General features: G+C 41.9%; 1 protein-coding gene across 8 annotated transcripts; it reads left to right on the forward strand.

Moving 5' to 3' along the window:
- The first annotated feature begins 7,739 nt into the window (after positions 1-7,739).
- LETMD1 (LETM1 domain containing 1) lies at positions 7,740-16,099 on the forward strand. 8 transcript variants are annotated; one of them, XM_012762366.3, is made up of 9 exons: positions 7,740-7,806; positions 8,426-8,577; positions 10,367-10,482; positions 11,432-11,514; positions 12,899-13,085; positions 13,215-13,316; positions 13,421-13,573; positions 13,994-14,090; positions 15,038-16,099. In XM_012762366.3, the coding sequence occupies exons 2-9, from the start codon at positions 8,472-8,474 to the stop codon at positions 15,106-15,108; spliced, it is 915 nt and encodes a 304-aa protein (XP_012617820.1). In that variant the 5' UTR covers positions 7,740-7,806; positions 8,426-8,471; the 3' UTR covers positions 15,109-16,099. The 8 variants fall into 8 exon arrangements, with proteins under 8 accessions (XP_012617820.1, XP_012617814.1, XP_075863383.1 ...); XM_012762360.3 differs by having other exon boundaries at positions 7,754-7,913; XM_076007268.1 differs by having other exon boundaries at positions 7,754-7,913; positions 15,041-16,099.
- The last annotated feature ends 9 nt before the right edge of the window (positions 16,100-16,108 follow it).

Below are 16,108 nucleotides of genomic sequence, written 5' to 3' on the forward strand. Positions count from 1 at the left end.
ACTAGATTCAATCCAGCTATCTCACTTCTGGGTATCTACCCAAAGGACAGAAATCATTCTATCAAAATGATATCTGAATTCACATATTTGTCACAGCACTATTCACAATAGCAAGGATATGGAATCAACCTACATATCCATTAACTGATGATTGAATAGAGAAAATGTGGTATATATACCATGGAATACTACTCAGCCATAAAAACCAATGAAATAGGCTGGGTGCAGTGGTTCATGCTTATAATCCCAGCACTTTGGTAGGCTGAGACAAAAGGATCTCTTGAAGCCAGTTCAAACCAGCCTGAGCAACATAATGAGATCCCATCTCTATAAAAATTTAAAAAACTAGCCAGGTGTGGTGGTGAGTGCCTGTAGTCCTATGTACTCAGGAGGCTCACTTGAGCTAATGAGTTAAACCCTGGTTTAATCTTGATATGAACAGGGTCCACGAGTGCCCTTCCAGGTTGTCAGGTAACCCATACTTCAGGGTTTACTTGATTCAGGACTTCAGCTCTTGAGCGACAGCCAAGGGAGCGAGGAGAGCTGCTTGCAAGGCACAGGCATGTTCTGGGGGAACTCCAATATGCATTTGTTTATTCTCAAAAATTATTTGAGCCAGTAATTTAGAGAGAAGGTTTCTACCCAGCAATGGGGAGGGTACTCAGACACATATAGAAAGCTGTGTATTGGCAGAGTGCAGTGGCTCATGCCTATAATCCTAGCACTCTGGGAGGCCAAGGCGGGTGGATCATTTGTGCTCAAGAGTTTGAGACCTGCCTGAGCAAGAGCAAGACCCTGTTTTTACTAAAAATAGAAAGAAAATTAGCTGGACAACTAAAAAATATATAGAGAAAATTAGCTAGGCATGGTAGTGCATGCCTGTAGGCCCAGGCATGGGAGGCATTAGGAGGCTGAGGCAGAAGGATTGCTTGAGCCCAGGAGTTTGAGGTTGCTGTGAGCTAGCACTTTAGTCCGGGCAAGAGAGTGAGACTCTGTCTCAAAAAAAATCCCCAAAAACTGTGTGTGAGGAAAGAATTCCCAATAGCATAATCCAGTGTTTGGAGAAAATATTTTGGCGAGGGTTTTCCAGATAACCCAGTCACCAGCATTGAGTCTTTAGTAAGCTTAAAGTTTAAAACTGAGTAAGTTCCACTGGTATCAATTAGGAACTCAATCAGTTTTTTCTCTCACTTATATGGTTATCCTGGGCTCCTGGTGGGAGATATTCATCACTGGCTGTAATTCTCGAGAATTCTGAGGAGCCCTAGGGACCCGTCATTTTATATCTTCTGCATTCACCACCACTGAGTGTACAGTAGTACCCCATTACTCTTTTGGGGTAACTTAAGACAATCCTTCCTCCGTGGCCCATCTCCTTGCAGTAGGCACACTGCTCCTTTTTTTTTTTTTTTAAGGTAGTGCCTTCATTTTATTCTTGAGGAATCAGCATGTGAACGTTACATTTAGGTGGCAAAATTCAGCTTACAAATATAAGATAAATATCAAATAATATCACATTTATGGTTTACTGGAAAATATAACAGTTGTGACAGTCATGCATGCTCTTTTTTTAACCCTTTGCACTCGCTTGCTTTTTTCTCGATTCCTTTATTCTACTCGGGATTTATTTTTTTAAATACCCCAGATTTTACAAAGCACGGCAGTAGAATAAAAAACTGGAGTTTCTTTTCACACAAACTTATTTATTTGGATTTTTTTATATTTTAAATTATTGATACATTCAAAGAGTAATTTTAATCTCTATAACTTCTGCTAACTGTGTCGAGTCACACTAAACATCCGAGTGCAAAGGGTTAAGGGAATTTTTCCTTTTAATCTTTTTTCTCTGTGGGGTAGCGGTTCCGATTGAGGGCACCACCTAGTGTTTTCTGTCAGAATTGTTGCCAAAGGTTTAGTTTATTGTTTCATTTCATGTATCTTTCTTTTTCTGTTCACGGTTTACAAAGACTTTATAGACCATTCAACGAAATGATGTATAAACAAAGAAAGAACCCCTTCTAACTTCAGTAACTTCTGCTGGATATCAGGCATGCTCTCACCAACAAAGATCATGTTCATTAACATTGATTCATCAGAACTTTCTCAATCTATATTAGTATATTTTTAATATGCTTTCATAATCCTTTCTAGGAAGGATGATGGATTTTCATGTTTTCTGTGTTATTTCCTGAACTTTGTTCAGGCTTTTAATTTTTGAGATTCCTTTTCCAAGCCTAACCAAGATGCAGTCTTGAAAATGTTGCATCTTACCTTCTTTTCCATTGTTTGAGTCCCAGTGGGGTCATGGTAGGGATGGCCAGATTAGCTCGAGCTCTACCTGGTTATTTGGGTCTTCTATATGTACTTGGCCAACTTCTTCTAGAGCCTTTTCCAGGATAATATGATGCTCCACAGAGGTTAACAGTATGTTAAGCAGCTTCTGGACATCTGTCCATGAGGGGTGATAATAGGTTCAAGGACTTTGGATTGTCCTTGTGCACAGAGTTATTCTATTTCCAATTACACAAATCAGAAGTGGCAAATGGGCTATAAGCCCATATTAATCCAGCCGGTTGTTTATTTTCATTTATTCCTCCTACAGGGACCTGTCTTAAAGGAAATTCCCCTGCTGGGAAGAAGGGAAGACCCTGAACAATTGTGTACCCCACTGGGTAGGTGAAAGAGAGACCAAGTCCCCATGCCTCCCCTGACTATTCTCAGAGAAGGAAGAAAGGGAAGGATAGATGGCTGGAGGAGCCAGCAAGGGTGAAGAAAGGAGCCTAGAACCATAAGGGGGTCTCCAGGGGTAGGAGAAAGATCTCTGAAAGCATGGGAGTTGTAGCCAGAGCCACCACTGCCGCCAGTGCTTTAGCCTCAGCCTCAGCTTGAGCCTGAGCCGGCACAGGCACAGCTGGAGCTGCTGCTAACGCTGCCCAGAGGTATTCTTCATCCTGGGCATTTTCTTCTGCTCATAAAGACGGGGATTTTAGATCTGGCATTTTCTTTCCTGACCTTCTTGAAAGCTTTTGTCTTCTGTATTAGAATCTTATATTTAATTTGATCTGGCTTGTTTTGATACAGAAGCATAAAACACTGTACATAAGGGATTTTATCCAATTTCCCAACATGGTGATGAAACAAATTTAACTGGAGAACAGTATTGTAGCTCAATGAGCCATTAAGGGGCAACGTCTCCTCTGACCTGAGAAAGTGCTGGGGCCAGACAGCATTATGCAAACATACCATTTTTTCTTTATAGGCTCATAGCTACATTCAGACCAGTTTGTAAAACATGGTTGGATCAAATTGTTTTTGACAAAGTTGGGACTTGTTCACATGATCAAACTTTAGTTGCCTCCATAGATAATGCAACGAAAACTATGGACTGAAGTTTTGGGTAAAGCAGCTTTCAGGACAGTTTGGGTTTTCTTTTTAAAAAGGCATCTTTAACCTTTTTTTTCCTTCAGTTTCAAATGAGTACCTGGTTGTTTACTAGTTGGCTTTGAATTTGTGATGAGTTCAGTCAGCTCCATATCAACACCTGTAATGTAGCAACTGCAGCTTCAGCAGGCAAAAGACAGTTTAATAAACTTTGCATTTTAACTCTAAAGTGGCAGATTGTCCATCTGAGCTCTGAAATTTTCTTGATGTAATTTGCCCATCAGTTTAAACATATGCAGGAGAACAGAACATAATATGTGGAGACCACCTGGAGTCCTAGAAAACCTGACATCTCTTTAAACTTTCTCATAGATAATACATTTATATGTAACATACTACTATAGATAAACACTCAATACAGAGAGAAATTTAAAAGGTTTCAACCACAAGCCCAGGAATACCACATTAGACAAAATAAAACTGAAAACAAATAAAATACTTCCAATCAAATTTCTACATAGGAAGACTGGAGAGAAGTTTTCAAGAATCTCATCTCTAACCATAACCGCCATCGATCTGTTCTAGGTCCAAATGGCATAAAAGCCCAAAAGGCAGAGACAGAGAGATTCCCCAGTGTACAACTTTTACATTTAGGGCTTGAATTCTTATTTCCAAAGTCACACACACAAACACACTCACACACCAAATGGACTGTAGTTCCAACAAGCCTAGGGAGTGCCAAATCCAAACAGTCGGAGGTCCTGTTCTCTCAAATGAATGGTTAAGGCTTCCAACCCAAATAGGATTTCTCCTGAAATACCCTAAATGGACAGAGGAGCCTGAAGGTCCTATCTCCCAAATGGCTGAGGCCTCCAGGGAGGCTCCTAACACAAAAGGGAATTCCAGAGAGTTTCCTCAGATGGAGAGAGGAGTTACTCCTCTGTGCGGCGAGGTACCTTAAAATACCCTCACCGGTCCAGAAATAAACACCAAAATTCAAAGGTCAAAGGTCCATTCCTCTATGACAATCAGGGATGCCTTAAGATGTCAGTCCCTGATTTTCTTCACAGTGTATCTTTACAATCAGTTTGGGGAATGATCGTGTTAGGGAGAGAGGGACAGTTATGAGGAGAGACAGTTAGGGGAATTGTCACTCATGATTCTTTATTATTTGAGAGGCTAAGAAAAATATCTAGTCAGTAAAACACACTAGTGTATCCTTAATGCTTTAAAAAAGAAAATCCATCCAGTCTGCAGTTGTGAATATGTGCAAAATATCAATAATAATGCCTTGGGGGCTAAGATGAACAGAGAACATCAATCAGCCAAGACTCCAGAAGAAAAGTTTCAAAAATGATAAGTCCTTCAATGCTATTCTCATTACTGTTCTCACCACGTCAATGGCTATAAAAGACTTTTGATTATTTATCTCCAGCTGACAAATATGATTGATTGGAGATAACCACACAGTCTCAGGCTTCACATGTAAAGCTGTCATAAGCGGCTAAAGGACAGCAGTTTCATGCTCAAGACACCCATCTCCTCTGACTCCAGAGCTCCACCATCTGGTCTCAAAGTTTTTCCCTCTGAGGAAACAGCTGTAGAGAGGTAGCCCAGTTCAATCTTGCTGACAGACACAACACTGCAACCACAGTGACACCTACTGACTTGCTGAGAGAGAGAGAGAGCTGGCTTTGCAATGATTAGCTCCACAGCTCCTGAGATTGCCTCACAAATAAGTCCTCTTGGGCAGGAGGCAGAGCAGTGCATCAGAACAACATGATGAATTCTGGTGAGACTTGGCTTTTAGGAATAAAACAGATGGCTCTTCTTCCTCCTTTGAGTGTTTTCTCCCCACCCCAAAATCTCATGAGAATGTCAGTTCATAAATGCTACCATCTTTTTCTATCACCGCCCTCCTTGAGGAGGAAAGTGAAGGTTTTACAACTATATGTGCTCAAGACTAAATATCATCAGGAGAGCTCTATACTAACACAAAGTTTATTAAAATCAGGACTCCCAAAAAAACCCTGATAAGCTTTCCATCTCTGAGGAAGATTTTGAAAAGATGATTAGTAACTACAACCTACAGGGGAGTTTTGCCTGTTGTCCACTTTTCACCTTCTTTGTTTTCTCACCCCTTTTAAGTTCCACTGAGAAATTTATAGTGGAAATAAGTTAAAAGAATCCTAAGCTTGTCTCTTAATTTTATATTACATCTGGATGACCACTTTAGTTGAGATTTTTGTATAATTACAATAACTGAAAGGATATGCATAAGAAAAGAATTTCTCTGCCTATCAAAATCCACTCTATTTGGATAAACAAAACTTGTATACTCATTCAGTTGTTTGTATTATGAAAACTGTTTTGCACTTTCCAAAAATTTTTAAAACATATGGCCTGGTCAAGAATCGTGCATAGGCCAGGTGCAGTGGCTCACACCTGTAATCCTAGCACTCTGGAAGGCAGAGGTGGGTGGATTGCTTGAGGTCAGGAGTTTGAAACCAGCCTGAGCAAGAGTGAGACCCTGTCTTTAAAAAAAAAAAAGAATCATGCAGAGATGATTTATCTCCCAAGGGATAAAACAAGCTAGATAGCTTTTAGGGAGCTGCTTAATATCACCCTAGAGCAGGCGTCCTCAAACCATGGCCCGTGAGCCACAGTAGGGCACCTAGCACATTTATCTGGCCCTCCGAGTGTTTTTTGCCATTGCTGCCTGTCCTGCTTAGCAGCCCACTCGTCCAGTCCCACAGTGCACACTCTTCAACGGTCTGAGGGACAGTGAACTGGTCCCCTGTTTAAAAAGTTTGAGGACCCCTGCCCTAGAGAACCATATGACTAGTGAAAGGGAAACAACCCTGCCTCATCTTCTCCGTGAGAAATCATTAATCCTAGCACTCTGAGAGACTGAGGCGGGTGGATCCTTTGAGCTCAGGAGTTCGACAGAACATATAAGGCAGTGTGCCATGTCTGGTAGAGGTTAAGAAGCCAAGTCACATACAAATATTTATAAAGACACAAAGACACTTGGGATCTTAACTGATGCTAGGTTTCTGACAACTATACAGATTCAACAAAATGCTTCAGCATGTTGGAATGATAATGATTTTTCTTTTCTTTTCTTTTTTTTTTTTTTTTTTTGAGACAGAGTCTCGCTTTGTTGCCCAGGCTAGAGTGAGTGCCGTGGCGTCAGCCTAGCTCACAGCAACCTCAAACTCCTGGGCTCGAGTGATCCTTCTGCCTCAGCCTCCCGGGTAGCTGGGACTACAGGCATGCGCCACCATGCCCGGCTAATTTTTTATATATATATCAGTTGGCCAATTAATTTCTTTCTATTTATAGTAGAGACGGGGTCTCCCTCTTGCTCAGGCTGGTTTCGAACTCCTGACCTTGAGCAATCCGCCCGCCTCGGCCTCCCAAGAGCTAGGATTACAGGCGTGAGCCACAGCGCCCGGCCTCTTTTCTTTTCTTTTTCTTTTTTCTTTTTTTTTTTTTTTGAGACAGAGTCTCACTCTGTTGCCCGGGCTAGAGAGCCCTGACATCAGCCTAGCTCACAGCAACCTCAAACTCCTGGGCTCAAGCGATCCTCCTGCCTCAGCCTCCCGAGTAGCTGGGACTACAGGCACGCACCACCAGTGCCCAGATAATTTTTTCTTTCTATTTTTAGTTGTTTGGCTAATTTCTTTCTATTTTTAGTAGAGACAGAGTCTCCCTCTTGCTAATTTTTTATATGTATTTTTAGTTGGTAATTCATTTCTTTCTATTTTTAGTAGAAATGGGGTCTTGCTCTTGCTCAGGCTGGTCTCCAATTCCTGAGCTCAAAGGAGCCACCGGCCTCAGCCTCTCAGAATGCTAGGATTAATGATTTCTCACGGAGAAGACGAAGCAGGGTTGTGGACAGTTCCCCGCCTCAGGCCGCCACCCTTAGAAAACGCCGCGGTCCTCCCAGCCCCCAGGCGGCGCCGTGGCCTGAGGCAATGTCAGATTGCCATAGGGTATCTAACGGTCAAAGGCCCAACCCCCCGGGTAAAGGCTGAGGGCAAACGCGGCGCTGGGAAGCCCCGAGGCCCTAGGGAATAGTGAAGGGTAACTAGGCCCTTCAAGGAGAGGGCGACCTCAGGATCACAAACCCCTATCACCGGCATTAACCATCACTCCCTCGGTTATAGCCTGTTTCCGGCGCCTTTAAAACAGGAAGTACTGCTGTATCCAATCCCGGCCCTCTGTCCGCACTTAGCCTTTGAGTACTTTCCCCGCCTAGTTTGAGCACTAGCCAAATGGGCTATGGCTACCAATCAGCGCTCAGGGAAGGCGCATGCGTCCTCGAATGAACACGACGTACAGTGAACTTTGACCTAAAGACGACCTCTTTTCTCCCGCCTTCCTTCGACCGCTTCTGCTGTGAAGATGGCGCTGTCCAGGGTGTGCTATGCTCGGGCTGCTCTGTGGGGTTCGGCAGTCACCCCTGGATCTTTTGTCACCCGGAGGCTGCAACTTGGTCGCTCTGTCCTGGCTTGGGGGGCCCCTCGGTGAGGGACCTGGAGAGAGAAAAGCATTTCTGACGTCCAGGCCTTTCTAGTGGCACAACCTTGCCAGCATACTGTCTCTTAATGCTCAGGGTTCCACGCCTTGGACCCGGGATTTTTAGTTTTCTGCTCAGGATTCCCACTCCAACGCCAGCTAGTGACCTAGCTTCTTGGCTCTCTCGATTCCCAGTGCCCCATATTGTTTGATTTCTCCCACGTGTCTTCAGCTCATTTTTAGTCTCCCTTTTTTGGTTCAGGTTTTACCGCTACTCTCTTAATCCTACCTCTCTCTGGCCTTGGCATGCAGTTCAGTTTTTCCTACAGGCCTTGCACTCTCTCCAGACTTGTACCGCTCCTTGACTTCCCTTCTGCCTGACCTCTGCTTGATCTGTCTTCCATAGTCCGATTGCTTATCTCTCCTTGACCCCAAGATCTTCCTTGGTATTCGGAAGTTTCAAGTTTTAGCACACATTCCAGGACTGGTTCCCAGATAGTCTCTTTGATCTTCCTTATAGGTCTTCAAAGTTTCACCTTTCTCCAAAAGCAGATGTGAAGAGCTTGATGTCTTATGTGGTGACCAAGACAAAAGTGATTAATGGGAAATACCATCGTTTCTTGGGTCGTCATTTTCCCCGCTTCTATGTCCTGTACACAATCTTCATGAAAGGTAAAAACAAAACTAAAATAAAAATCCTTGAGTCAGCTCTTGGGCAAAGTCAGAGGGTTAGAATAAATAAGATCATTTGTAGGTTCTGCTTTGGGGGTTTGAGGAGGGATATCTTCTGTTACATAAATGCTTGAACATTAAACTAATTCTTAAATTAACACTTCTTGAGGGTGTTTCTAGAAAGATGTTATGAGAAACAACTTTGACAGCATGGGAGAGGGAAGAAAATATATGTATATTCTTATACTTTTCTTAACCTGGCTATCAGAAAAAAAAATTTTTTTCCTGCACAAGGGCAGGGATTTATGGCTGTATAGACCTCTGTGATTTATCAGTTGACTAGGCCCTTAAGAAAATGTGGTCTAATGCTTGTCACAAATCTATCTTAGGTAGTATGTTGTAGCAGAAATAGCATTATGTATACTTGGTTTCTGAATGTTTTGGTTCAAATTGAGATGTTAGTTTATAGAAGATAATAGGTATTGTGTCAAGGGTCCACTCTGGCGCTGGATTGCCTGATTCAAATCCCAGTTTCTCATTTGCTGGCCGTGTAATTGGACTGGTTATTTAACTACTGTTCCTTGGTTTTCTCATCTGTAAAATGTGAACATTAGAACCTACCTATAGACCATATGGTTGTGAAGATTAAATCAATCAATACATGTAAAGTACTTAGAAAAGGGCCTGATCCTTTGTAAGTCCCCAATAAATATTAGCTATTAATATTATTATACTCTATGCTTTTATCATAACACTATAGTAAACTACCACTTTGTCAACTCTATTATCATCATTATTACTAGCTTTATGGATTTGAAAATATTAGTTATCCTCATCTATAAAGTAGAAATAAGAATGGCTTCTTTGTTTGCCCTCAGTTTTATAACTAGGATAAAATGAGAAAAGGGTTGGAAGGCATTTTGGTTTGTTCATTTTTAAACATTCTATTATGGAAATTTTTACACATACATAAAAATGGAATAGTATAATAAGCTTCTATGTACTCAACTTCATTTCAACAATTACCAACTAATGGCTACCAATCTAATTTCATTAATACACCTGCCTTCTGTATTATTTTGAAGCCAATCTAAGCATCACATCTTTTCATTCATAAATATGAAAGCATTTTTAAAAACTATAATCTTAGATAAATGTAAGAATTTTTTATAGAATGAATATTAAAAACGTAATAATAGAAATATGTTGACTTACACCACTTAAAAAGTGTTCCCGAAAAGAGATAGATTAATGACTGGCTGGGGAATACATAGGGTTAATTGAGCAAGACTTTGTGAGGTTATGGAGCTTGATTTTTAAAAAGGAGTAGCTGGGTGTGGTGGCTCACACCTGTGAGCCCATCTACTCAGGAGGCTGAGGCAGGAGGATTCCTTGAGGCCAGGAGTATGAGACCAGCCTGGGCAACAGAAAGATCCTGTCTCTTAAAACAAAAAGGTGAATAATGAAACAGAAAAGGGAGACTATTCCGAAGCAGATCACAGAAGCCCAACTTAGCTGTAACAGAAATGATGTGCTGAGTGGTGTGGGTGGGGATAGGGGAGAGATGAAAAAAGAGATTTGTCTAGGTGCAAATAATTCTAGGGGAAAAAAAAGAGAGAAAAGATTTGATGTGGCCTCATAAGAGTTTCAAGTTACCTAGTTTAGAGCTTTCATATCAAGTGGTGTTGGGGAGGGGCAAGAGTGTGTGCATGTGAACATGGAGTAGGAAGCTGTGGTGAGATTCAAATTGGGATAACATCACACTCTGTCCTCTACTTTAATGAGGCAGGATTGCAGATGTTTTGGGCTGATGCCAAAAAGGCTAGAAGAATAAAGACAAATATGTGGAAGCACAATATAAAGTTTCATCAACTTTCATACCGGGAGATGGAGCATTTGAGACAGGTATGGGCCGGGGGGAGGCAGATATCCAGAAGTTCATAGTGAGGTAATTACTTTTAACCAAGATCTCAAGGTTTTTTCTTTCCCTTTCTTATTTGCCAGTGATGAAGCTTTTGCCCTTTGCTGTGAGATCAAAGTATTGAAATAAATGAGGGCACCAGATTATTTGTAAGAATTGGGTTCATTCAGGGTGTTAGCCCTCCAGAGCAGAGCTCCATAGAGTTTCTGGTACACTTTTGTGAATAAAAGTTATAAACACCAAAATCCAATTAGTTTTTGAACACGTAGAAACCTATAAAGATCCAAAGGGCAGCAGGAAAGTAGTAGTTGATGGTGACTTTACTTTTGAAATTGAGAGTAAGAATCTATGACCCATTCTATAGATCAGGAAGAATTCACTGAAGGATTTGGTATAATGTCAGGCCCTGTACTAGACATTATTTGGGATACAAAAGTGAACAAATCAGCTCCGTATGGCGGCTCATGCCTATAATTCCAGTGCTTTGGGAAATGGAGGCGGGAGGATTGCTTGAGCCCAGGAGTTTGAGACCAGCCTTGGCAACATAGAGAGACCCCATCTCTACAAAAAATAAAAAAATTAGCTGGGCATGCCAACATGCACCCGTAGTCCTAGCTCTTTGGGAGTCTGAGGCAGGAGGATTGCTTGAGTCCGGGAGTTTGAAGCTGAAATAAGCAAGGATTGCACTGCTGCACTCCAGCCAGGGCGATGCAGCAAGACCCCATCTCAGTCAATCAATAAATACCTCCCAACCCCTGCCAGCAAATCAGAGGTTCTGTCCTCAACAAACTTACCATCTTGAAGTAGATAAAAGTAAATTTGGTCCTTTTCTGCACTGTAACAAATCTTAATTGCACAGTGGGGTGGAGGGATTATCCATTGTATTAAGAACTTACTTGGGTTAAAACTGCATCTGTGTTTATTTCTGCTTAGTTCCGCCAAGACGTCACCAAGTGTCTTTTCATAGGTATCATTTCCATTCCACCCTTTGCCAACTACCTGGTCTTCTTGCTAATGTGAGTACAGACTTCCATCTCTCCAACATTTTGAAGATATAGATATTTTTAAATTAAAAATTAAGCAGAACATTTTATTTCAGAAGTGAGGCAGAGGTTATTAAACTGCTCTAGTCTCATTATCCCAAGGTTCATAGAAGCCACTCAATAAAACCTCGGTTACTGGGACACATCACAGCTGTAGGTATAGGTGGCCTAGACTCTTCATGTCTGTTAGCTGCCCTGGGTGAAGATAATGACCTTCTCCATCATTCCTAGAGGCAGCAACTCCCTGAGAGGCACAGCAATTTGGGACAAATTTTTTTCTTCCCCAAAAAGTATATTTCATATTCTGATAACATATCTTTATTATTTCATATCCAAAGATGACATTTCTAACGTGACTTTGCATGTTATTCCAGTTATCTATTGCTGTATAACAAACAACTGCAAAGCTTAATAACATAAAACAACCACCACAATTTTTATAATTTTGTTAGTCAAGAATTTGGGCAGGACTCAGGTGGATGATTGGTTATTCTTTTCCATACAGTGTTATCAGAAGTCCCCTCTCAGTGATACTCACCTGCTGAGAGGGTCCACTGTTACTCTTATGTCTGGTGCCTTCGCAGGAAGGGCTGAAAGGCTGGAACTGCTGTTAACCAGAGTGCCTATCTGTGGCCTATTCAGTGTGGTGGTCTCCGGGTAATGGGAGCTCAGGGCTCAAGAGTGAGTGTTCAGTGAATAAGATTTTTCATGACCTTTTACAACCTTGTGTTGGAGGTCACAAAGACTCACTTCTGTTCTGTTCTATAGTTGAATCAATTACCTACATTGAAAAAAAGGGAGGACATAGACTTTGCCTCCATAAGAGGCGTGCCAGAGAATTTGTGGCCATGTTTTAAAACCACCACACATGTGGATAAATGAGTTAAAAAACAATTTGACTATCTTTTACATACTGTATACACATGAGGACTGTATTACAGTTAGGTTGTCACAGCATCACATAGAGTGTCCAGTTCTGTCTGTAACTCTGTCCAAAGCAGGTTCTTTCACATGCTTTAGTTCAAAAAGAGTCATTTTATTATTTTTTTTAATTTTTTCTCTTTTTTTTTTTACAATGCAATCTCATTTTACCCTAAATCATTTTATTATTTATTGCTGCATACCAAGCAATTCTACTTCTTCCTTTCACATCACATTTCAGTAATGTTGCTTGAAATTGTGCTTCAGTGTACCTTTTCACCTTGGTTTGAGACTCACTTAAGAAAAAGAACATTGAGGTAGGAAAGTAGTGTCTCCATCCCTTCTTCCTAGTAAACACATCTGATGAATTTTTACTTAGCTCACTTTGAAAGATGCCAGTTTCAGCAAGTGACCTTATAATTCTTTCTCCTTTCAGGTACCTGTTTCCCAGGCAGCTACTGATCCAGCATTTCTGGACCCCAAAACAACAAATTGATTTCTTAGATATCTACCATGCCCTCCGAAAGCAGTCCCACTCAGAAATCATGAGTTATTTAGAAAGGGTCACCCCTCTCATTTCTGATGCAGGACTCCAGTGGCATCTGTCAGAAATGTGCACCAAGGTATTTCTCCAATTAGTCCTTTCTATTATACAAACTAGGAATCTTGTTAGAGCCAGTGCACACTAAAACTAGGTAAGAGGGCTAAAAAGGACCTTTCCTAACATCTACCAATCTCTTACCTGTGCCAAGATACAGCGCGGTATCCACCCAGCAATACATGATATCTTGGCTCTAAGGAAGTGTTTCTGTAACCATCCTCTGGGCATGAACCAACTCCAGGCTTTGCACATGGTGAGCACTTTGAGGCCTTCTCTTTTCCACAGCCTCACCTTGTTTCAGATCTTTGCATGAGGTAATACTGTTTGCCTTTCTCCTTCTATGTGGTTGTGTCACAGAAAGCCTTGAGCCGGGCCATGCTTCTCACACCCTATCTGCCTCCTCCTTTATTGAGACATCGTTTGAAGACTCATACCACTGTGATTCACCAGTTGGACAGGGCTTTGGCAACGCTGGGGGTTGCTCAGCTAACTGCTCAAGAAGTAAAATCGGTAAGAGCTTGATTATAGCATCAACCCTCAACCCTTGGTGGGCTGGAAACTTACAGGGGCTCCTTGCCTTGCTCGTTATATCAGAACCCAAGCTCTTTATTCTCTCACCTTGTTTCTATATCTTTTCTCAGTGAACTTAACTAACGAGAATTACCCATAGTAATTTTGGTTTGTATTTCTTTTCTTGTGGCACTTCAAAAACCAAGGACACTGCACTTCAGACCTGCTGTTTTAGGTTATATAGGCCTGTTTGCTTGTCATCTTGTCTACCACTAGTTCAAATTGCCATGGGGAGAGGTTTCACGTGGGGATGAGGTTGTAACTTATTTAAATAAGATTTAGGATTATTTGTGGCTTTCCACTTCCTTGGCATACTCACTCTATGGTTATTAAGGACCATTTCTCTTCTGATTGGTATAGGCTTGTTATCTTCGTGGCCTGAATTCTACCCATATTCCTGAAGACAGGTGTCGAAGTTGGCTGGGAGAATGGCTGCAGATTTCCTGCACCTTGAAAGGTAAGACAAAAAAAAAGAGACAGGTAAGACAAATTTCTTTGGTTATGCCACTAAAATCCAAGTTACATCTATATTTTATTCTGAGGTTATTTTGCAGTTAATTTTTGAATAGTGTGAGACCCTTATCTAGCATGTATGTCTAATTGAAAGGGCACAAACTCACATGCCTACTCACATGCCTACTGCACATGTTGGCAGGTAAGGAAGTAGATGTAAGACAAGAGGGAGTAGTGGGGATTGTGGGAACATGAGTGCGTGCATGCTAGTCAGAAGCAGATTTTCTCAACCATGGCACTTTCTTGTGGGGGCCTATCCTGGCCTTTATAGGATATTTAGCAATATCCCTGGTCTCTACCCACTAGATATCAGTAGCACCCCTTCACTCTCAGTTGTGAAAACCAAAAATGTCTTTAGATATTGCCAAATGTCCTAGAATTGAGGAGATGAGAAGAGAGGGGCAGAATTGTCCCAATTGAGAAGCACTGGTCTAAAGGCATTCAAATTCAAAATAAAAACACTCCACTGGCTAAATAAAAAGTATTTGTGGGTGGTGTTGAGCCCTTGGTCTAGCTGTTTAGAAGCTTTGGCTAGAACTTGATGTTTTACAGGCCTTGGGATATGAGGGTAGACCTACTAATCATCCTAGAGCACCAGCTTCTACCAGGAGAATCCCAGGCTGACAATGACTTTTAGTACCGTTACCATTGCCAAATTTTCTACTGCTTTCACATGAGAATCAAGGACTAGAGAACAAGTTGATATGAATATATAGTGAAAGGAAAGGAAAGCGTGCATGCTGGGGCTGAAATGAAGCAGGGGAACTTTGAAAACAATGCCACCCCTCCCTGCACTTGGCTTCCTGCCTCTAGTTTCAAGCCCTGTACACCAAGGCAGTTAGAAGGCAAATTGTTCCCTAGCTAAACCACTAACACTGATGGTGTTTTCAGAAGCTGAGCTGTCCCTCTTGCTGCACAACGTGGTCCTGCTTTCCACCAACTACCTTGGGACAAGGCGCTGAGTGAACCATGAAGTGGATGGCGTTGTCCTGCAGTCACATAATATAGCAGTGTGGGACCAAACTGCACTTGTCACAAAGAGTCTGTGTGCACTGTTAAGTGTGTAGGAGGCAGAGGAGCAGGTGCCATGGGCGTCACAGAGTGGTACCCACGTGGGATCTACAGACATTCCCCTTCACCGCTAGAACTGCAACCACCCGTCCTTCCAGGGATGGCGCATGGGCGGTGTCGTCTCGTCTCCCTCACAGTTAGCTGGAGCTGGCAGCAGCCTCTGTACTGGGCTTCTGCTGTGATGTGTTAAGTTCAGGTCCTAGGAAGTAAGCCAGCTTTTGCTCTTTGTCCCAGGTGAGAATCCTCATTTGGCCTAGGACTCATCATTGCCATGTTCTTTGTATCTGTGTTGCTTTGTTAAAGAAGTTGTGGCCGGTGAGGAGAACAGCACTTAGACTGGAGCATTTGCATCCATGCATGTACTTCAGCGCTCCCCTCAATCCCTTCTGACATGACCAAAAATATGGATCTTTTTATTGTTGTTCTCACTGGCATGGGCCAACCTCTCCCTTTCCTTTTCAAATGCATTGAACATTTTGACTTTTTTTAAAATGAATAACTCATGGGGACATTTTAATGGAAAAGATAAAAGGAAGTACAAGTGGTTCTTGATCCCTTTTCTAGTGTTTATGGCCTTCACCCTCCATTGTCTTAATTTCTGGGCTGTAGTACAGCCTCTGTGGATCTTAAAACTCTTTGCTACCTCCACTGTGTTGCAATAATACAACTGTATGTAACTGACAGTGGCTGCCTTTGGGCAATGGATCAAACCCATGAGGTACTAATTACTGCCCAGCGGGGGAGACCAGGAGAGGTCTGCATCACGTTAGTTAAGTTGGGTTTAGTTTTTGTGTGTGCATCAGTGACCTGTAGTTCTGTGATAACTTATTGTAAATGCATGAAGCACTGCTTTTAAACCCAAGTAAAGACTGCCTGAAACCAGTTGATGAA

This window comes from Microcebus murinus, chromosome 10 (assembly GCF_040939455.1).
Source record: "Microcebus murinus isolate Inina chromosome 10, M.murinus_Inina_mat1.0, whole genome shotgun sequence".
NCBI classification, from domain to species: domain Eukaryota; kingdom Metazoa; phylum Chordata; class Mammalia; order Primates; family Cheirogaleidae; genus Microcebus; species Microcebus murinus.

What these genes read in the sequence shown, in the direction of transcription:
- LETMD1 (XM_012762360.3), top strand. Translation starts at nt 7,792, where the DNA reads ATGGCGCTGTCCAGGGTGTGCTATGCTCGGGCTGCTCTGTGGGGTTCG. An exon ending in CTGGCTTGGGGGGCCCCTCG is followed by an intron (nt 7,914 to 8,425) that starts GTGAGGGACCTG and finishes TCTTCCTTATAG; the next exon opens with GTCTTCAAAGTTTCACCTTT. An exon ending in GATTTCCTGCACCTTGAAAG is followed by an intron (nt 14,091 to 15,037) that starts GTAAGACAAAAA and finishes TGGTGTTTTCAG; the next exon opens with AAGCTGAGCTGTCCCTCTTG.